At 37.7% G+C, this 20,593-nt stretch overlaps 1 protein-coding gene across 2 annotated transcripts in view; it reads right to left on the bottom strand.

Moving 5' to 3' along the window:
- The window catches only part of TDRD7 (tudor domain containing 7), a 108,897-nt gene that overhangs the window by 59,658 nt on the left and 28,646 nt on the right, over nt 1–20,593 (bottom strand). Inside the window, exons 2-5 of one of the 2 annotated variants that reach the window (XM_072596729.1) lie at nt 18,120–18,332; nt 15,915–16,056; nt 13,693–13,885; nt 2,183–2,256 (exon numbers count right to left, since the gene is read on the bottom strand). In XM_072596729.1, coding sequence (XP_072452830.1) covers nt 2,183–2,256; nt 13,693–13,885; nt 15,915–16,056; nt 18,120–18,326 — 616 coding nt within the window. In that variant the 5' untranslated portion in view covers nt 18,327–18,332. Of the gene's footprint in view, nt 1–2,182; nt 2,257–13,692; nt 13,886–15,914; nt 16,057–18,111; nt 18,333–20,593 lie in introns of both variants that reach the window. The other variant, XM_072596730.1, reaches the window with a different exon arrangement.

Below are 20,593 nucleotides of genomic sequence, written 5' to 3' on the forward strand. Positions count from 1 at the left end.
GCATTCTGTAACTTTGCTTCAGTTTGTTCAGAAACAACAGGCTGGTAGCAATGCTAAGGAAGAAAAGTGTCATTTCAAAAACTAACTTTTTATCTCCAGTCCAAAAATGTGTTTTACACAACACTGGTAGAGAGGCAATGACGTGTTCTAATCCACAAATTTTAGTTTGTAAAAATTAATTTCCCAGTATGTAAAACTTGTTCAATTTCCCCCTTTTAGAAGGGGAATGAGTAAATCATTTTTGAAAAGAAGCCCAAAGAAGCGCTCAGTCTGTAAAAAACAGCAATAACACAAGTTTATATTTATACAATAATTCACGAGTCCACTTTCACACCCATTGCCTTACAAGATCCTCACAGCAGTTCTGTGAGAGGTGGCTAGCCAAGTTACAGGTAAGGACATTGAGCCATTAAGTGACTGGCTAAAACCCAGTCAGTGGCAGAAACAGGCCCAAGATCTCAAGGCTTTTCATTTTAAAATGAGGACTCTCTCCATTAAAGGATGCTAAAAAGATCCCCTTTCTTCACTACTCGAGATTAGGGTTTCTTAAATTTTCTACTCCTGAACCCTTTTCAGTTTTGGCAGCACCTGAGGGCATGTGCAGTGCAGAATGCTCATGCTGTGTGTTCAGGACCAAGGCTGCAGCGAAGTTGCCTGATGCAATGTGGGCAAATGCTGCCAGAAATATCTGGGATTCATTACCCATTTGATTTTTAATTAATTTTTTTGGTCACTGCTTGTTCAGAAACCTTATACCATAGCCAAATTTTTCATGACCCCATGGGATATCAACTCACAGTTTGAGAAGTGCTGCTCCAGATGATAGCTCAGGCTTGGGATTATTTGAAGGGACATAATTCAAGGCTGGGGAGAATCTAGGGAGGTCCAGAACTCTGAGGCTCACAACACAAGGCTTTCCTCCCAAGAGTTCACAGACTACCTTTCTATATAATTAGTTAAGTAGTAAAACTGACAGGACTCTCTCAGAGAGATTTTGGCCTAAAGATCTGGTTCAGTATCCTCTGGTCAGTTCTGGCCTGAATTAGATCTTTTCAGACCTGCTGTTACCCAGCTTGACAACCCTGTAATGACCTTTAAATACATTCACTCTATGAGTAAGAGTCATTTTCTCCTCTTGATTTTGGCCAGTTATTCCATAATACTTTTCTATTTACTAAATGTATATTGTTTACTTATTTTGTCAGTGAAAATATGCAGAATATACATGTATATATGTGTGTGTATATGTATGTATGGATATGTAAGTTTTTAAGCAAACCTGCATTCTCTTCTTTCTCACTGGACATTATTTAACTTGCCTAAGTTAATTTGCCTACCTAAAAGGAGATGAACTGAATTCTGTACTAAGAACATATGAATAATAAATGGAGCAACTTGTTTTAATATCTTAAAAGTTCTGTAATTCTTTCCAAATTTTTTCTGACTTTGCAATTGTAAACTAAACACAAGCTAACAAAAGCCAATTTTCGAATAAAAACATCCATATTGATGAAATATGGGTTCCTATGCAAGAACTGAATTTTTAAAAAAGTATCTTCCCATCCCTGCCTACAACTGAATGGCTTATAGAAGTAAAATCTGCCATTATAAATTTTTTCTCCCACACAGAGTCCCTGGAACTTCAACTGATAAAACAGTTGACTAATAAATCATTCTAGAAAGTCTCTGTTGACAAAATGTATTTCTGGAATATTAGAATGCAAAACAAACACGTAAATCAAATCCTATTTTTGATGGACCAACTAAAAAAACTAGAGATGTGCTCTCATGAAAAAAGTCTACTCTACTATACTACCTCTGTTTGTTTGGTACATGTCATATCTAAAGCAGCAATTAAAAAAAAAATCTTATATTTCAAGCAGAATGGAGAACCAAAAATATATTTTCAAGCTATCAATGTGGTCACACAAAGTTAAAATGCTACTTACTACTACCGTCACGGGGTTGTCATAACTCTGCTTTTCTTCTCTATTCCTTCTTAACCAGCTACTACACCTATGAAGCTACATGAGTACTCTGCAATCACAGTAAGGGGACAGATACATCTAGAGGGCGCCAGAAGAAGGCTAGAAGCAGAAAGTGCTCCCTCCCAGAGGTATGGCTAGGTAACTCTGGCCTAGCGGTGGAACACAGTGAAGGCACATCAAGAAAGCATACATACCATTTATATCTTTAGGAGAACTTCTTGTGAGATGCACCTGAAATACTGGTGGAAGGGTTGCTTTTGGGGTAGACCTAAAAAGAAGAGGAAATTATACCGTTAGAATTATAGTCATATGTAATCAGAGCTTCAAAACTGCATTTTTCATTTGAAGTCTTCTTAAAGTTTCTTCATTCATCAAAATATTTTTTAAAAAAGCAAAGATGCCAAGTAACAAAGCACAGAGGCATCTATCAATTCACCAAATTTGCCAACTCAAAAAGAGCAATCTCTATATACTGTATCTAGAAATAAGTAAAAGCCTTTTCTGATCTTGGAAATCTGAGAGTTTCCCATCATTCTTATGGGACTTGGAAAAAGAAAAGAAAAACATGTTCACATGAATTCTCAATTAAGAATACTAGTGATGAAAAAGCATTCAGAAATGAGTACTGGGATTTCACTCACCACATACGTAAATTTAGGGCTCAATGAATACCCCCCAAATTGGAGCTGATGAGAGGGGGAGCAGGGGTAAGAGAAAGAACACTAGAGGAGGAATCAAAAGGCCTGGATTCTGGTTTGACTTTGCCATTTATAAGCAAGTCAGAAACTCTGGAGCTTTGCTTTCATTAGTAGGAAAATGAGAGATTCAGAATCAGAACCATAGAACTAGACAGGGCTTTATGTATCAAACTGACCAAGAATTCCCCTTTCGTTCTAAAATGGGCCACTATGTGGCAACACGGATAGGATCCCAAGCCAAGAGTCAGAAAGACATCCTGAGTTCAAATCTGCTTTAGACACTTCCTACCTGTGTGACCCTGAGCAAATCACTTAACCCTGTTTATCTCAATTTCCTCACCTGTTAAATAATCTGGAGTAGGAAATGGCAAACTACCCCAGGATCTTTGCCAAGAAAATCTCAATGGGGTGATGACGAGTCAGCCATGACTAAAACTACTGATCAAGTTCTAAAATTGTAGGATTCTGTAGTCTTTATTTCCACAGAATGATAAACTAAATCTATCCAACCAAGTTTTTGTCCATTAAGCAGCGCCTAACTGGTAAAGGTCAAACCAAACCACCATCTCTGCCTTGAGTAGATAAAGAAGAGCAACCATCTTGCCCACCAGTGCTATCTAAAAAATAATTTCAGAAAAATGCAATCCACCTCCTGAGAAAGAACTGAAGGAGTGTGAACACAGACCAAAGCATACTATTCTTCATTTTCCTTTTTTTTTTTTTTTGGTTCAAGTCTTCTTCCACAAAATGACTAATATGAAATGTTTTACATGATTGCACACGTATAACCTATATCAGACTGCTTACCATCTCAGAGAATAAGGAGAGGAGGGGAGGGAGGATGAGAATTTGGAACACAAAATTTAAAAAAAAAAAGGTTTAAAATTGTTTTTTACATGTAATTGGGGAGAAATATTTTTTTTAAAAGTACCCTCAGAGTCTTTTGGAGAGTGTGTTTAGTATTTTAGAAGGTTCAATTGCTCATATTCACTTAGACAATCATAAAAATTAATTTTGACGAAAAAAATAAGAAGTTGTGTGAATAGCCAGCAAAAGCACTTATCTCATTAAAGCAGAAATCTCATTAAAGTAAAAGTTTGAAAGTAAAATCTCTCATTATTCTATTACATAAGAACAGTCATGCTGACCTGTATTTGTGAAAGCCTCACACAGCAAAGCCACTTTTGACTGTTTTTATAATCATTCTAAGTTAAAAATTTAAAAACCTAGAGAAAAATGTTACCTCAAAAATAAAAAGGCACAAGAAAGCCTTAGATCAAGGTGAGGAAATATAAGCTCTGGGCTGAATCCAATCTTTGCCATTGAACTCTCAGGACATTTTAAAAATGAAGTGTCTGCCAGTTCACAAATCATACCATTAACAGCATTAACATCCATTAAAAGGCAACTACCTGCACGGCTGAAAGTCCTGGAGGTAGCTGTCCGCCGCAGACGCTGGGACATTCTCAGTTTAGCACCTGACTATGATATTTCGAACTGAGATGTGAGAGCATCTGGCTATTGATAGGTTTTTGACAGATTACTTTGATAAGGAAGCATACTATAATAATGGAAAGAGAACTGGATCTGATTTCAGAAGACCTGGGTTCAAATTCTGCCTCCATCACGCATTACCTGTATGTCTGTGGCTTAACCCTTTAAAACCTCAGTTTTCTCATCTACAAAATGAGAGGGTTGGACTAGACAACCTCTAAAGTCTCTTTCAGCTTTAAAGTTCTATGATACCATGATGAAAGAGGAGACAGAGGAAATAGAGGGTAAGCTGACAACAAAAGGAATGAACCTCAACTAGTTGGGGTTGAACGTGAGGGTAGGGGCAGCCAGGAGGCACGCCAGGTCTGCCACATGCTTAGAAAAATGGAAATAAATGAGAGGTATTGGCCAGTTAGAAGAATGGAGCAAAGACTGCAAGCACTGGGCAAGCAAGGAGATATTTGCTGATAGCTGAGGGGATCAGAGCTTCTGATGTTGAGTGAGGGGGTCAATTTCAGGCAGCCGCTGGGTCAAGAGGGGTAGGAGGTAACACACACACATAGCAGCCAGAATGGCACAGAAGAACTAAGGGAAAGAAGATGGTAGAGATCGTCATCTTCCGCACTTTCTGTTCGTTTCTCCCCATCTCTTCTGCAAGTCTCTTCTTAACTATTTTCAAGTATCCTTCTCCCCCAGTTTCTTTTCTCCTCTCCTTCCTGGTCTTTCCTTTTTTCCCTTGTTAACACTGCAAGTCAAACATATGTCCAACTCTTCTTTCCTCCCTTTATTTATCCAAACAATTTTTCTATTAAATTTCTCAGATGATTACCATCTTCATACAGTACCCTGTAAAATTTTATAATACTAATAATGTCTCAGAACATTTTAAATATAGTATGTTCTCACTAAATTTTTACTGATTAATAGAGGTTAATGTCAAAATAGACTAAGGTTCGGAGGACAGTAACACCTTAATCATTTGAACTGTTAAAACTGGAAAGCTGAAGCTAAGACCTGGCAATTCTGAAAGTTACAAGTAGAGTTGAAGAAAGCAAACATTAAAGAACTTTCAACAATTACTGTCAGAGTCCAGTTTCAAGCCTTCCTAGAAACCCAAGATGTGTGGAAGTAAGGTAGAGACTATAAACAGGAAATCAAAGAAAACTTTCCAACCCATTCAGTGTTGCAGCACGGCCATTTCAATATCTGTCCCATTCTCAGTGCTAGAAGAGAACTCCCTTTCCAGGTCACCTTTCTCCTATAAGTGTTGTCTTCAATTAGAATGTAAAACTCCTTGAGGTCAGAGATTGTCTCTTTTTTAGTCTTTGAATCCCCAGCACCTGGTACAAAGTAGTTGCTTTCATTTATGCATGCATTCACTGATTCATTTGTCTATTCATTAATTTAAGAAAAAAGTGGTTTTATTTTATGGATCAAGAAAGAAAAAAGTACATGTATACTAAGAATATGCGTATATGTATACATGTATATCACATACCAAATACAGTCACAAAAGTTGAACCCTATAAAAATGCAGATGGGAGGAAAAAGAGAAAAGACTTTAGGGACCATCTAATTCAGTGCACAACATGTGGCCTGCGGACAGTATGTTGTGCAGGCCTAGTCTGGACTAAGAGGGCAAATAAACTGGTGGACAGTTACAGTGTTCCAAACCACAGGCATAAACTTAAGAAGATGGGAGAGTCTGAAGAAACCCCTTGCAATGGGAAAAACTAAGAACCCACTTTAAACAAAATGGCTAGTTCAATTAAAAGAGTTTACAATTTCTTTCCTTAAGCCCAAGTCAAACCTCTTATACTTAGCTGTATGAAACTTTCCAATTGAAAGTATTGGCTTAAAAAATGTCCCCTAAATCTCACTATCTCTACCTTTTCAAGATCTAGGAAGATTAGACTGGAAGTTACAGGCCTGGGTGTCTATTGCCATATTCAATGGTTATCTTTATGTAGATGATTCTCTAGCCTTGTCCTCTCTTTAAGCATATCTTCAGCTTCCAATTGGATATTTCTACTTGAATATTCTACTTTCAATAAAAACGCAACATATTTAAGACTAACAACCCTTCATCTCAAACCAGTTTCTGACAAAAAAAAAAATTATCACTCATAGCCTTGAAATTTTGTAATCCTTGACTTTTCCTTTCTCTCTCACCTTCATATCCAATCAACTTTCAATTCTTATCACTTCTTCCTTCATAAGATGCCTCTCATATGTACCTTCATTTCTATTCCTACAGCCCCTGCCCCAGTCTAGGTCTTTATGACCTCTGAATTGTATTATTGCAGTAAGTTTCCTACCTGGTCTCCTTGCTTCCGGTCTTCCACGCACATCATTACTGCCAAGTTAAATCTTCCTAAAATATGATTAATTACACAACTCACTTGCTCAGAAACCTTCAGGATACCTTCTCACTGCCTATTAAATAAAGACCAATCTCTTGAATATGTCATTTAAAGTCAACTACAGTCTGGATTTAATTTCTTTCCAACTATAACTACCAATGCTGTCCTAACATGAATGCTTCTTTCCAGTCATATGGGTCCACATTGTGTCTTAAAAAGACCATGTGAATGCCTATCTCTGCATCTTTGCCCTCTCCCCCTCTTTTGTTCTAATTTAAAATTCATCCAGTCTTCATGTCCCAACTCCAGCCCCAACTCCTTCTCTAACCCTCTAAGGTTTACTAGCACTCCCCCATGCTTTGCATTCCAAAGGCATTGTCCGTATCTCTCAAAGCCATCATCCTAGCCTAGTCCTTAATCTCCTCTCATGTGGCTGATTCCAATCCTTGCCATGAGAGTCTCCATTCATCCTCTACACAGGTATGAAATGGAGAAAGTCCAGTTCTGACTCTCACTCGACTGCTCAAAGAGCATATCTTCAGCTATAGTGTATCTCTATCTATTGCTTCTGGCACAAATACAAACGCCTGTTATTCAAAGTCTTTTGTAATTGAATTCCAGCCTACCTTACCAGAGTGATTATATATTTATATATTGTATACAATTTATACATTGTATCCTATGTCTCCAGGAAAAACCTGCCTACTCACTGTCCCTCACATTTCTATCTCTTGCCTCCCCCAGACCTGGGATGTACTTCGGCACAGCTCAGCTCAGTCACCACCTCCAAATGAGGGCCTTCCCCAACCTGCCACTGAAGTTACCTGGGATTGACTTGAAATACATATTTTATATTTGCTTGTGCATGTGTGTGTGTGTATGGTGTCTTCTCTGGTAAAATATAAGTTCCTTAAGAGCAAGGACTGCTTCATTTCTGTCTTTGTCTCCCCAGCACTTTGCTCAGGTAGGGATCTTAGCTTCTATGATAAATAAATTTTAAATTATGTTATAGTTTTATTAGCCAATCTTCATTTTAAAAGTAGATAAGGGAAACATCCTATAATTCTCTCAACACAAATCAAAACCTAAGCAATTTTTTTTAAACTCATGTGACCTGGCCCTCAACTGGGCTTTTCTCTGCGGTACCACCAAGCAGTTTTCCTGATAGAAAAACAGCCCTGCATTCCATCCTAGATCTCAGCTTGAGGTAAATCACACAATGCTGTGAGCTGTATACAGCCTTACTGAGGTTCTTGATGGATTTGAGTATATGTGTTCCCTTTCATACCTTTTAATGTAATCTATAGAAAGCAATGTGGCACAATGGAAAAGACATGGGATTTAGAGTCAGAGAACCTGAGTTGGAACCTGGCCTTATCACTTAATTTCTCTGAGTCACAGTTTTATCATCTGGAAAATGAAGGAAATGATTTGCCCGACTGCTAAGGTACCTTAGAGCTCTAATTTAGGATCCCCTCATTTTTACCTTTTTAGTTTCTCTTAACCCTGAATCCTAAACAGGTGTTCATGGGGCACGAGACTCTGAATGCTATGTATAAAATAATTTTTTGTGACATTAAAAATCATTAGAATGGCCCCAAGGTTAAAAGGAATGAATCAGATGGATTAGCTCCATAGCTTTAAATTAACTTTAAATTAATGTAGGGTCCTTGCCATATGGAAATGAAAAACACAGGGTACACTATCTTCCAGAAATAAAAAAAGGTTGTGAGGTAAGTAGCCAGAGAATGTTAGGTAAGATCCAAAAGTTCTGTAGATGCTTGTCCACATGCTTTATGTTACATGGTAAAACTACCAAGAGAGGTCCTAGGGTCACTCTGCTAGCTCTCTCATTTATAACTTTGGATGGGAAAGAAGGGAAGGGAAAGATTTGGTTTCTCCTCCGCACCAACCCTGAAATTGCACATGGCCTGTCCCCTAAAGTTTCTATCCTCTTGGAAACCTACAGTATCTCAAAAGGGCATGTTAGGACAACAAATAAATAAGATGGAGAGGAAGGGTAAGGTAAATACCTTTCTTTACTTTACTATATGAAATGCTTTAGATATATTTTACTAATGGTACAAAACCTTTTTGTTCTCACTTAGAATATAAACGATGCTTTCATCACATTGTAATACAGTAGTTTAGAGATGTAGTTCAGTGTTCAGTTTGTTTTGATATTCCGCTTCAAAGGTTGTCATGACTTATAAGGTTCATAGGTTCATACAGAAGTATGTAATTGGCTGTGCTTATTAAATTGTGATAATCATTTTTCATTCCTTTAATGCAAAGGATCCTCCAAGCTTTTCTATAATGGCATTCAAGGAAATCCAGATTGCTCATACAACATTATTAGTAGGGGCAGAGCTGGGCATTTCTCCCACAAAGTTGCCTATGTTCAAGTAAGGGTTTGTAAAAGCTCGTTATAATATAGTTCAAAAGCTAAAAAAGAGAAGCCAGACATCCTTTGTACAAATCACATGTGAACAACAATTTCCCCTACAACACCTACTACAAGTTTTTAATCCATTCTCTGTGGGAAAATGTCCATTAAGAGCAAAGCCACCACCTCCCCAAACAGCTTCCCGTTCTGCTCACCTCTGTGCTCTTTCTACCTGTTGCTCCTGATCCCAGCTCAAGGGATGAAACAGAACAAGCCCTTAAACTAATTGATGACGACTACCATGCCCCCTCTAAGTCTTCCTGTCTTTAAGCTAAAAATCCTCAGTACTTTCAACTGACCCCTTATGCCATAAACTTCCTATCTTTTTTACTTTGGATGCTCTCTGGCAAACAACAATAAGAACATTCACAAAGTCCTTTAAAGTCTGCAAAAAGCTTTATGAATATTTTCTCATTTTACTCCAAACAACCTTCTTGTGTGTCAGAAAGTTCTGAATCCAATTGTTAAAAAAAAGGATAATACTGAATTATTTTGCAGCTGAGTAACATGAGGGAAGATGTAAATTTACTAGTCCAATGTCAACAAAAATCTTCAAGTAATTGATGGACCCTTTGCATTAAAGGAATGAAAAATGATTATCACAATTTAATAAGCATAGCCAATGACATACTTCTGTATGAATCTATGAACCTTTTAAGTTATGACAACCTTTGAAGCGGAATATCAAAATAAACTGAACACTGAACTACATCTCTAAATTACCGTATTACAATGTGATGAAAGCATCGTTTATATTCTAAGTGAGAACAAAAAGGTTCTGTACCATTAGTAAAATATATTTAAAGCATTTCATATTTATCTCATCCTTACAAAATTTCTATTTGTGAAAATTTTATAAAATACATATTATTAATCCAGTTGTACATACATAGTAGAGAGCACTAAACAGTTTCTACTGATAGTAAAACGAGAGTAACAATACCTACAATACCACCGACCTCAAGAAGTGTCCTGAGGCTCAGATGAGGTAATGTATGTATGTATGTATGCATGTATGCAGAGCATTCTACAAATCTTAAAGGGGTCTTAATGTGAGTTCTGACTATTAGGTCCCAGGAGGTCATGCAGGTAGACATTCTTTACTATTTTTACATGAGACAAATAAGAATACGCTGATACAGTTAATGGAATCAAACAGATATTTACCATGCTGTTTAGTCAGCGTCACACTGGGGTCACAAGAATGAGTTTGGTGGGGAAGACACTAGCAGTTGGGGTAGGGGATCAGGAAGATTTCCAAAGCACTTTATCATACATAATGTCCCAAGAGTCTTGGTGCAGTCTGAAGCTTTACTAGCTGTAGATCTAATTGGATCCTCAATACAACCCCATGAGGTAGGTACCATCATCTCCAATTTACAGAGGAGGTAACTAAAGCTCAGACAGAATAAGTGACTTGCCCAGAATCAAGTTAGTAAAGGTCTAAGGCGGGACTCAAACCTACGTCTTCTGACTCCAGGGACAACTCTCTCTATACTGTAACTCTGATATCTGCACAAACTCCTAAATCCAAAAGAGACCAAAAGAGATTCCACTCTGAATCTGGAAAGTGTTAAATGTGACCGTGTGCGCGCGCGCACACACACACACACACACACACCCAGAAAAGAGTAGAAAAGACTGAAACAAAAGGGTGTGGAACTTACTACCCCTTCCTCCCTAACCACCCTCAAGTTATCTGTATTTGTTCTCTTTAGATTGATTCTTTTTAGAGTTATGTGTGTCTTTCTTTCTCCTTGTGAGTAGGGATCATTTTGTCGTTTGAATCTTTATGACCACAACCTGGCGCAGATCTTGACACTTGAAAAGTACTTCTAAAATATTTGTTGATTGCTTGAGAAGAGAAAAATTTCCCAGTCATGCTGGGAGAAAAATCTGAGTAGTCCTCCCTTAATGGCCTCAAAGGACGTTCCCAGAACAATTTTGCAGAGGAAAGAGATGTCACCAATGGGGTAAACCCCTCAATGAAAGAAATAAGCAAAAGGACAGATTCCTTTGCCAATTAGCTACTCTATTTACTAACATTTTGACTCACATATCCAGTTTGTCTTCCCTATCACATTCCTTTCACCCCACCTCAGACACAAACTGAGAAGAAAATCAATCGTGAGAAATGTCTCCATAATTTTTCTCTCTGTTGAAGTAACCATATGGTGGCATAGATGTCTCTAGATGGAATGAGCCCTGTCCTTGTTAGATGGATATATGGTAAATAAAAGGACTTATTGGGATGCTTGATTTAGGCTCTAGTGGGGGAAGGAAAAGCTAGTCAACAACTCCCTCTTCCACCTCCCACTCAAATGCACTGCCATATTGTCCATTCCCCTTTTTTTGTGGTTTTCCTTCTAAATCCCCTAGGTTGGGGGCATAATGTTCTCCCCCCTTCCCCCGTTCCTAGCTCCATCACTTAAAGGGATACAATAAGAGATAGGTGGAGTTGTAACAATAACCTGGACTTTCATCTTCACCAAAGGTGCTTAAGATACAAATAAACTACTGCAGGCATCCAAGTTGCCAAGAAGTAGAAAGGATAAATAAATGAATATTCACAATAACAATTACTGAATTTTTTAAAATTAAGGCCCAATAATGATGTTCTCTCTTTTAACATGATTACCAAGAAACCATCCGTAAGAAGCAAAACTGATGGTAAAATTGCCAAGCTAATAATTATCAACTGCAAGAATAGCTCTAAAATGTTAAGTAATGTTAATCCAGCTAATGGCAGTCTAACTGACCCTAAAATGAATATGCAGATGCTACAATGATGAGAACAAATATATTATAATACTTAATATATAACTACAATTTTATGTTATCATGTTACCATAAAATGTATGCTTTGATACACTGCTAAATAGTTAGCAACTTCATGCAAAAAAAATGAGCGGGTCATGTTACGTAGTCTCACCCGTCCTCCCGCTCAGTACTTCCGTCTTATCTTGGAATTCCAGGTTCCATGAAAAGCATTCCCATCATACGCAGGAGAAAGGAGGATACCTTTCTTCTTTAAAGTTGGTAAGAATCACAATCATAATATCTCCTCTTCTTAGCTAATGGTCCTTGCTAACACAAAATGTGTGTGCACACTCAGGTGAGTGCATAACCAAACAAGATGATCCTAAGAAGTTTTCAAGCTTGAAGCAGATGTCATCTACTCCAACTAGCTCATGCTATAAAAGAGGGACTCAGGCCCACAGAGGACAAAATACTTTCCTAAAATAATTTATCTGGTTAGTGGCACAGAACCCAAGTCTCTTAATTCCTAGCGTATTGCCCTTCTCCTCTATAGACCTCCTCCCCCCCACCCCCTTTTTCCTCTGCCTCCCCTGGGCTCTAGGGAAATAGAACCTAGGGTCCTTTTGTTATTTATCTCAACACACACTCAACATGACACATTTAGAGTGGTGCTTTCTGAAAACTTAGTCTTTTTCATTGTTTGAGCTGGACTTGTGGTATTTTGAATACTGCCACACAAGAACTAAAATTTTTTTTGTCATTTCTTGAAGAGTTTAAAGAAACAATATTAAAATGCCATCCTCTATCACAATTAAAGGTAGTTGGATGTTTTTCCTCCATATTTACATATAGAGAATTCTGATTTGAAAACCAATAAAACAAACTATTTTGTGTTTCAAAAATAGGGGTGTTTTGGGTTTTTTTTGCTCTTGTTACTTCTGGTCTCTTTCTGTCTCATAAAGTGAATACTGTTGGCTCTGTCAGAAAGTTCTGGATACTGCTCAACAGACAAGACAAAAGAGCCATCACAGCCTTGTGCCCTCCCAATTCTCAGAAGCTGCTGCTTCTCTCCGTCTGTCCCAGATCACAAGTACTAGGACACACACATTTGAATGCAGGTATAGTGATGCTACGGAAAAGAGCACCTTAACTACTGCCCTTAAAACTAAAAAAATCACAGGCAAAGTTCTCATAGAAGCTGCACACTACTTAGAGCAGGATTTGGAAACAACCTAGTCATTTCAGCTAAAGATGGATATGCCAAGATACCAGCAATTAAGATGAGAATCAAGAAAAAGATCTCATTTGTGTTATGTGCAGAGGAAGTCTGAGTAGTAGCTACAGTTGGTAAGCAGCGTCCTCCTGAACATGTGTGAACTGTAGGCTGTGGAAGGGAGCAAAGTCCTAACTGATGACTATAACCCTTGCTCATTTACTTCACTTGTTCCGGGTTGGTCCAACTCTTAAGTATACTAGGTACTCAACAAAGAGTTAGGAACATATATTAAAGGCCTCATTACTACAGAATTTCATAGCAAAGAAAACCATCTAACAGTACAGATTGCAAAGTGGATTCCTAATGAAATAGTCTGATAAGCATTTACCCTAAGAAATGCAAAATTAGATGAGTTCAGCTCAATATTTTGGTGCATCTAACAAACTCTGGGGCAGCTAGGTGGTGAAATGGATAGAACACCAGGCCTGGAGGCAGGAAGACTCCTCTTCATGAGTTCCAATCCAGTCTCAGACACTTACTGACTGTGTGACCCTGGGCAAGTCACTTAACCCTGTTTGCCTCAGTTTCCTCATCTGTAAAATGAGATGGAAAAGGAAATGGCAAACCCCTCCAGTATCTTTGTCAAGAAAATCCCAAATGGGGTCACAAAGAGTCAGAACACAACTGAAAAAGGACTGCACACACATCAAACTCTATGTATACTAACCTATTTATCATTGTCACATGTCTCTGCATCGGCACTTCTCTGGACACTCCACTTCCAAGGGCAGGGGGCAAGGTATATGGTGAAATTTCATTACCAGATTTGACACCTTTTTCTCTTAAGAGTGTGGGTTTTTTGCTGTCTCTTTCAGACTCTGAAGAAAATCCTGGTTGTCTGAGTGTTGCTTTTGGTTTTCCTACAAAAGAAGACATATATACAGGAACATATAAGCTTCCTAAAACTCAGGATTCATTCTATCAGATCTGCCTACTTTTAGGTTAATGCACAAACTCCTCAGTTTAACTAACATTCAAGGCCCTTCCTTATCCTACCTTAACTAACTAACCATCTTCCATACTTACTCCACTTCAGGTCTCAACACTGTTCTTCAAACATACTATCTTCCTTCCTGCCTCCATGGTATTCCCTGGTCTCTCAACCACTTCCATGACTGCTCCAGCTTAATACCTGACTCCCCTCACTTGTCTAGCCTTTCCCAAAGAACTTTACCTATTAAGGGCCAGGTACTATTCTCAGGGACTGGGGATACAAAGAAAAGTGAGTATCTTGCCTCAATGAGCTGACATTCTATTGGCAGAAACAGCATGTCCACATATAAGGATATAAAAAAGACAGGGATAAGGATTGGACCTGTGACTTCACTGACATAGGGGAATCCTGGGTGAGGAAAATCACTCTACCAGTACAGATTGGCACCTTCTCTACAACCTCAAGTCTTGGAGCATTAGGAGTGAAGACACTTGTCCAAGGTCACAAGGCCAGCATGTGTTAGCAGTGTATATTGAACCCATGTCCTCCCTAAATTAAGGCCAGCTCTCTTATCTACTATGCTACATATAAATCTTTTGTTACAAATATCTCTCATATAAATATATATGCAAAAGAAATTCAAGATAATATCTGGGTAGAGATGCTACCAGTTTAGGGGAGAGTAGGAATCAGGAAAGGTGTCTTCTTTTTTAAAAAATTTATTTACTATTTTATTTTTCCCCAATTCCATGTAAAAACAACTTTTAACATTTGTTTCTAAGAATTTGACTTCTAAATTCTCCCCCGCCCTCACTGAAAAGGCAAGCAATTTGACACAAGTTCTACATGTGTAGTCAGGTAAAACACATTTCCATATTAATCATGTTGTAAAAGAAAATATAGACAAAACCAAAACAAAATCCCAAGAAAAATAAAGTAAAAAAGTATGCTTTGATCTGCATTCAGACTCCATCTTCCCCAGACTTTCTTGGGAATAGACGGCATTTTTCATCTGAAGTCCTTCAGAGTTGTCTGGGATCACTGTAAATAAATACTGAGAATAGCTAAGTCATTCAGAACTGATCATCTAACAAAATCGATATTACTGTGTCCAATGTTCTCCTGGTTCTACTCATTTCACTTTGCATCAGTTCACAGAAGTCTTTGCAGGTTTTTTTTAGGGCATACTGTTCATCATTTTTTACAGCACAATAGTAAGGAAAGGCTCTTCTACGAGCTCTCTGTCATTCTTGGGCACTTCAGAGGAATCACCGCTTTTTAGTGCTTAAAAAGACTTTAGAGATCATCTGGTCCAATATGCTCACCCTAGCAATGATAAACTAAGCAACTCAAAGAGGAGAAAGGTCTACTTAAGGTTATGCACAAAGTCAAGAGCAGCATGAGCATGAACCCAAGCCTTCTGGCTGCATTTCATTACACTGCTGTCCACTGTTTTATGCTGAGCATAAAATAAGTACTTAAGAAATGCTATTGATCTCACAGGTTTCATGGAATTCCAGATTTTGCAAAAACAAAACAAAACAAAAAAGTTTTACATCTAAAAAATTTATAATTTGCCAAATAAACTCTTAAATCAGAAATCTTGAGTTTGGTCTCTAGTACTCTAGCTGATGCTATTTTTCAAAAAAAGAAAGAAAAACAAACTATAATAATAAAGATACAAATAAGGCTTCACCCCTATGTGGAATTATTTCCAATTTCTTTTTGTTTTATCAGAAGTCAATCTTCCAAAAAGTCATCTTATCAAATTTCCTCTATTACAATTTTCAAATAGAATTATTAATTTCAGGGTTTTTTTCTTTGAAATGATACAAAACAGACATGTTAATGCCAGTTGGAATTTGAAAGTATTCATCTGGATCACAAATTTCTTTTTTATATAATTAACCATCTGTACACAAAATCTGACATTTCCAGCACATACACAAACTTACCTTCTAGGAAAAACGGCATTGCTTTCTTCACTCTCATCTGACAATTCACTTGCCTTCCTGTTTTTCTTTTTGAACTCCTCTGGCGTGCTACCAATTGAGCAATTCGGGCTGTCTCTGTGCAAGCCACAGCATAGCAAGTTATCTGATTGTAGGAAGCAAGGAAAAAAGTTTGAGATTTAAAATTTCTTTAAGGAGTAAGTGAAACAAATAGACCTGAGAAAAAGTATACACATACAAATTACGCAGCATCCCTTTTAATTACTCTCAGTAATATTACTCCAGCAAAAACACATTTTTAGCATATTTCACAACCATCTTGCCCAAAGGCTTTATTAATTTCATTACTTGGTTTCAGAATCATATCACAATGCTGTTCTTCATATATAATGATGATATGCTAGATGGCCAGTCATAGAGACTATGGCTACACTGAGTCATTTTTTTCAATAGCAGTTAAGGCTTTTTACTGATTTCTCTCTTTTTCTGGTCCCCTTTGTAACACAGTTCTGCAAGACAGCACAATGGGACAATTTGTAGCCATGAAACACAACGAAGCCAACTGGGTCATACATGAAATAATAATGATAACACTAACTAACACTTACATAGGCTTTCAAGGGCTGCAGAGCTCTTTATGTATATACATTATCTCATTTGATCCACACAACAACCCTGTTAGGTAGCTGTTGGGATTATTTCCATTTTACAAATTAGGAAACTGAGAAAGAGAGAGGTTAGAATGTGGGATGACAATAGGCCAATTTCATCATGAGTAGGCTCTTAGCTTCTAGGTATCCATACAAAATATCTACCATTTGGGAGAGAATTTCCCTCAGGTACACTCACTAGCTGTCAAGATCCATACATGTCCACATTACTTTCAATGCTTTGTCAGCTAACCTACTTTGTTCTTCTGACTTTTTACACACTACTAACATTAACTTAAGCATCAACGGTCCTGTGCCATCAAGTAAACTTAGGCTCACATTATGTACATCACACTTTTAAATTCATTTTTTAAATCAACTGAAAGTTTATTTTAAAATTCTGACACCCACAAAAATAAAAGCTTACCAATATCTTGATATTACTACTAATTACTTATTGATTATCCTACTATTAAATCAAGAACAGAAGGTAAGAGGTTCTAGACAGTGCTTTATGTAATCACAGGTGCACCCCATTTTACTAGCCACTCCATTACTGCTGAGTTCAAGTCATTTGTTGAAAAATATCAGTAACTTAAGTTATAAGCGAAAAAGATGCATGAGAAAAGACTAATGGGAGTCCATAGTATAGGATTAAAAAAGCTCATGGAATCTTTGGCTGCATTAACAAAACCATCAGGCACAGAATGAGGAAAGTGGCAGTCCCACAGCATGTGCTCTGCTCTTGTCAGAACATATCCAAAGAGGAAGAATCTCCTCTGGATGCCCCACTGAAGAAGTGACCATGGCAATCTGGCAAACCAGCAGAGTGGGGAGAGGACAAAGATCTGCTGGTGCACTGGCTCGAACAGGATAGCAGTCTTTAAATATTTGAAGAGCTGTAAAAGAATTAGACTTATTCTGTTTGGTCGTTCAGGGCAAAACTGGAATTAAAGGATCCAAATTACTGAAAAGAATATTAAGTCTCATTGTAGAAAAAAATATATACCCAAGTCCCTAACAATTACAGTTGTCCAAAAATGAAATGGGCTACCTCAAGTAGCACCCATGGTACCTCATTTACTATATATAAAATGTACTTGTGGTCGCTGTATGAAACTTTGCTGGGAATGTTTTACAAAGAATCTGTACTTTGAATGAGTGTTGGACTAGATTATTATTTCCCAACGCAAACTATAGTGCAGATCAGGGTGAAATATGTAAATATTCTCAATCATGGAATATTTCGCTTTCAGTCAGTTCACTTTCAGACTTCAGTGTAAGAGTGCTGACCTGATCAGGTGTGAGGACCAGGAACCAAACAAAAAGAGAAAAAGAGAAGTGGAAGGAGGAAGAAGGAAAAGGAAGAAGATAGCATTCATTTTTGGAAATTCACAGGTTTTTAAAATGTAATCACCTTGAAAATAAAGTTTTATGGACTAGTAAAAATGGACTGGGCCAATTTCTTATATCTATGATTCTGTGAACTTTTGAGATGTCACGTTTTCATTTAATTCACATGGCATATATATGTATATATGTGCAATTACCTTCTTACCTCTCCAGATCTACTGATCTCTATTCTGACAACTGCTGGCACACTTCTCAGATATGCCTCTAAAGTAGGATATCCTAGTTGTTTGAATGGGATCCAATCACCAGTCAAGGATTTATATTCCCCTTGTAGCCGGGGTAATGCTATTCCATTTTTATGGGATTGCAGAACAGCCCGAAGCATCTTTGCAACCAAGTCTGCTTCCAGCATCTTCACCTGTGATTAATAAGAACAGAAATTCATGGCAACATGATTCATCATTCCACAAATTTACAATTAGAAAGGAGTTGACACATAAATTATAAAGATATTATATAGGAGATATAAACAATGGCTATTCTACCATTAGAATAAATACATTTCTTCTTGGTTTTGTGGGCAGCAAGTCTATCAACACTCCACTGGGGGTTAGCACACTATTTTGTTGGTGCACTTCTCCTCCTCTTGCTTCAGCTGCTTTCACAGGAAAGGGGAGAGGAGAGAGGGGACAGCCCCTTCTTGCTCAGGAGATGGTGACTTCATCTTCAGTTAGGTGAAAGGGAAAGGAATTGGATGACAGGGAAGGGTCAGAACACAGCTGTAATTTCATTGCCATTACACTGATGGAGCATGTTCTAAACCCCCCAGCTTCATACACACTCTCTGAGGATGCTCTGTTATTAGAGTGCTATCTTGTAATACCCATTTACATCATGTCTCCCTAGTTTACCTTAACATTCCAAGGAAGCCTCAAGGGCAGCCTAAAGCCTGAATTCCTAAAGAAAGTCAAACTTCAAGTAACTGAAAAACCAATCAGAGTTCACAGAAGAGATGATGGACCATACCTCCCTTCCCCATAACAGGGAGGTAAGGAGAAAAGGGTTGAATGTTATGTGAACTACCACATATGCTCATTATATTGGATATTTTTGTTCTCTTTATCACAGAGGAGGGCTTCCATCCCTGCCCCCCTCCATCTTGACATGACTGTGATACAAAAACAAAAGGCATCAATAAAACTGAATTAGAAAATAACATTTCAAGAATTTGTAAACTTTGCACATTCACACCTTTTTTCCACCCTTTCTGTAGCACATTATTTCATGGACATACTTTTTGTCAACACACACCCCTAAGATGGAAGTCTGTCAGGGTTCATCACACTGAAGTCAACCTGGTGATGGGTCTCTCTCTCTGAGTTTCACTAACCTGGTACTCAGATAAAAGATAAGTCCATCACTGGCCCCATACTTGAAACCTTTCCATTTCTACTTATATAAAATAGACTTCTATTAGTTATAATTCTTCAAAGGACTTATCTAGTTTCTAAATACATAAATTGACACTTTAGTAGAATGAAGAACTGCTTTTCAAATAATATTCCAATACTTCACTGTTATTTCATTGATGTGGAATTTCTACCAATGATGCAGATTAAAAACCTGTGCAACTCTTGTCAGTTTCCTTCCATAGTTCAAAACATGAAATTTACCAAATATTCTTTCCACTTTCCTGACATTATAAGCATACCCATGGAGTCATTGGCTATCCCTCCCTTTCACCAATGCATCTCTTTCAATTTATACATTTTTTTGATGATGTCTGTTGTATGACATCTTTCCTGAATGAATCTTTGTAAAGTGTTGTAGTCTGCTGAGACCCACAATTTATCTCTCCATTACCCTTTGGGGATATGTGACTTCAAAACTTCAGAGACTGTACATGCTTGCAGACTTGTAGCCATACATCTTTCATGGAACAATATTGGTATTTGAAACATAAGCCTCTGTTTCATGAGAAAGCTTCAGGTCATTAAAGGAATTATGCAACTTCCCAACTGTTGTCCTCCTCCTGTTCAATTCTTGAGTCAGCTCACAATATTTATCTGTACTATCTATCAAAGATAAATATACTGTTAGATGAGCTGTAAATCTATCTGAGCCAGATTAAAATGTAATTGAGAAATAGTTAACAAAATAAATGAAAATATAGCACAACATAAGGTGAATCTGTGTTTTTTGTCAATATCTCAGGGCTCGAATTCTATTTTGAGTTTGAGATAATTGGTGGTTTTTCGAGAGGAAGAGATAGGTCAAACTCTTTTGCTCATGTACAGTAAGACCCAAGCCAGCTAAAAACTCCTTGAGGATGGAGACTTTTGTTTCTGTCTTTGCATCCCCAGTGCTTCAGCACAGCGTCGGACCTATAACTTTTGATATTTCCATGGACGAGATTTGTCATTTCATTCATGTGAGTAGTTCTCCATCAGCAAAGATCATAACCCATCGATGCCTTCTTGTCCATACGTTCCTATAAACTCTCTACAGGTTGTGATTACAGTTTTGGGGAGCAGGGGTGGAGGGATATCAGTTTCCTGTCTTTCAACATCATATGGCTACAACATGGGCTGTCCATCTATTTTTCCCTCACTCTTACTACATAACTGGTCCCTTTTTTTTCCAGTCACATAGTCCCTTTGATATTCTGTATGGTTTTTC

This window comes from Notamacropus eugenii, chromosome 3 (assembly GCF_028372415.1).
Source record: "Notamacropus eugenii isolate mMacEug1 chromosome 3, mMacEug1.pri_v2, whole genome shotgun sequence".
Taxonomy (NCBI): Eukaryota; Metazoa; Chordata; class Mammalia; order Diprotodontia; family Macropodidae; genus Notamacropus; species Notamacropus eugenii.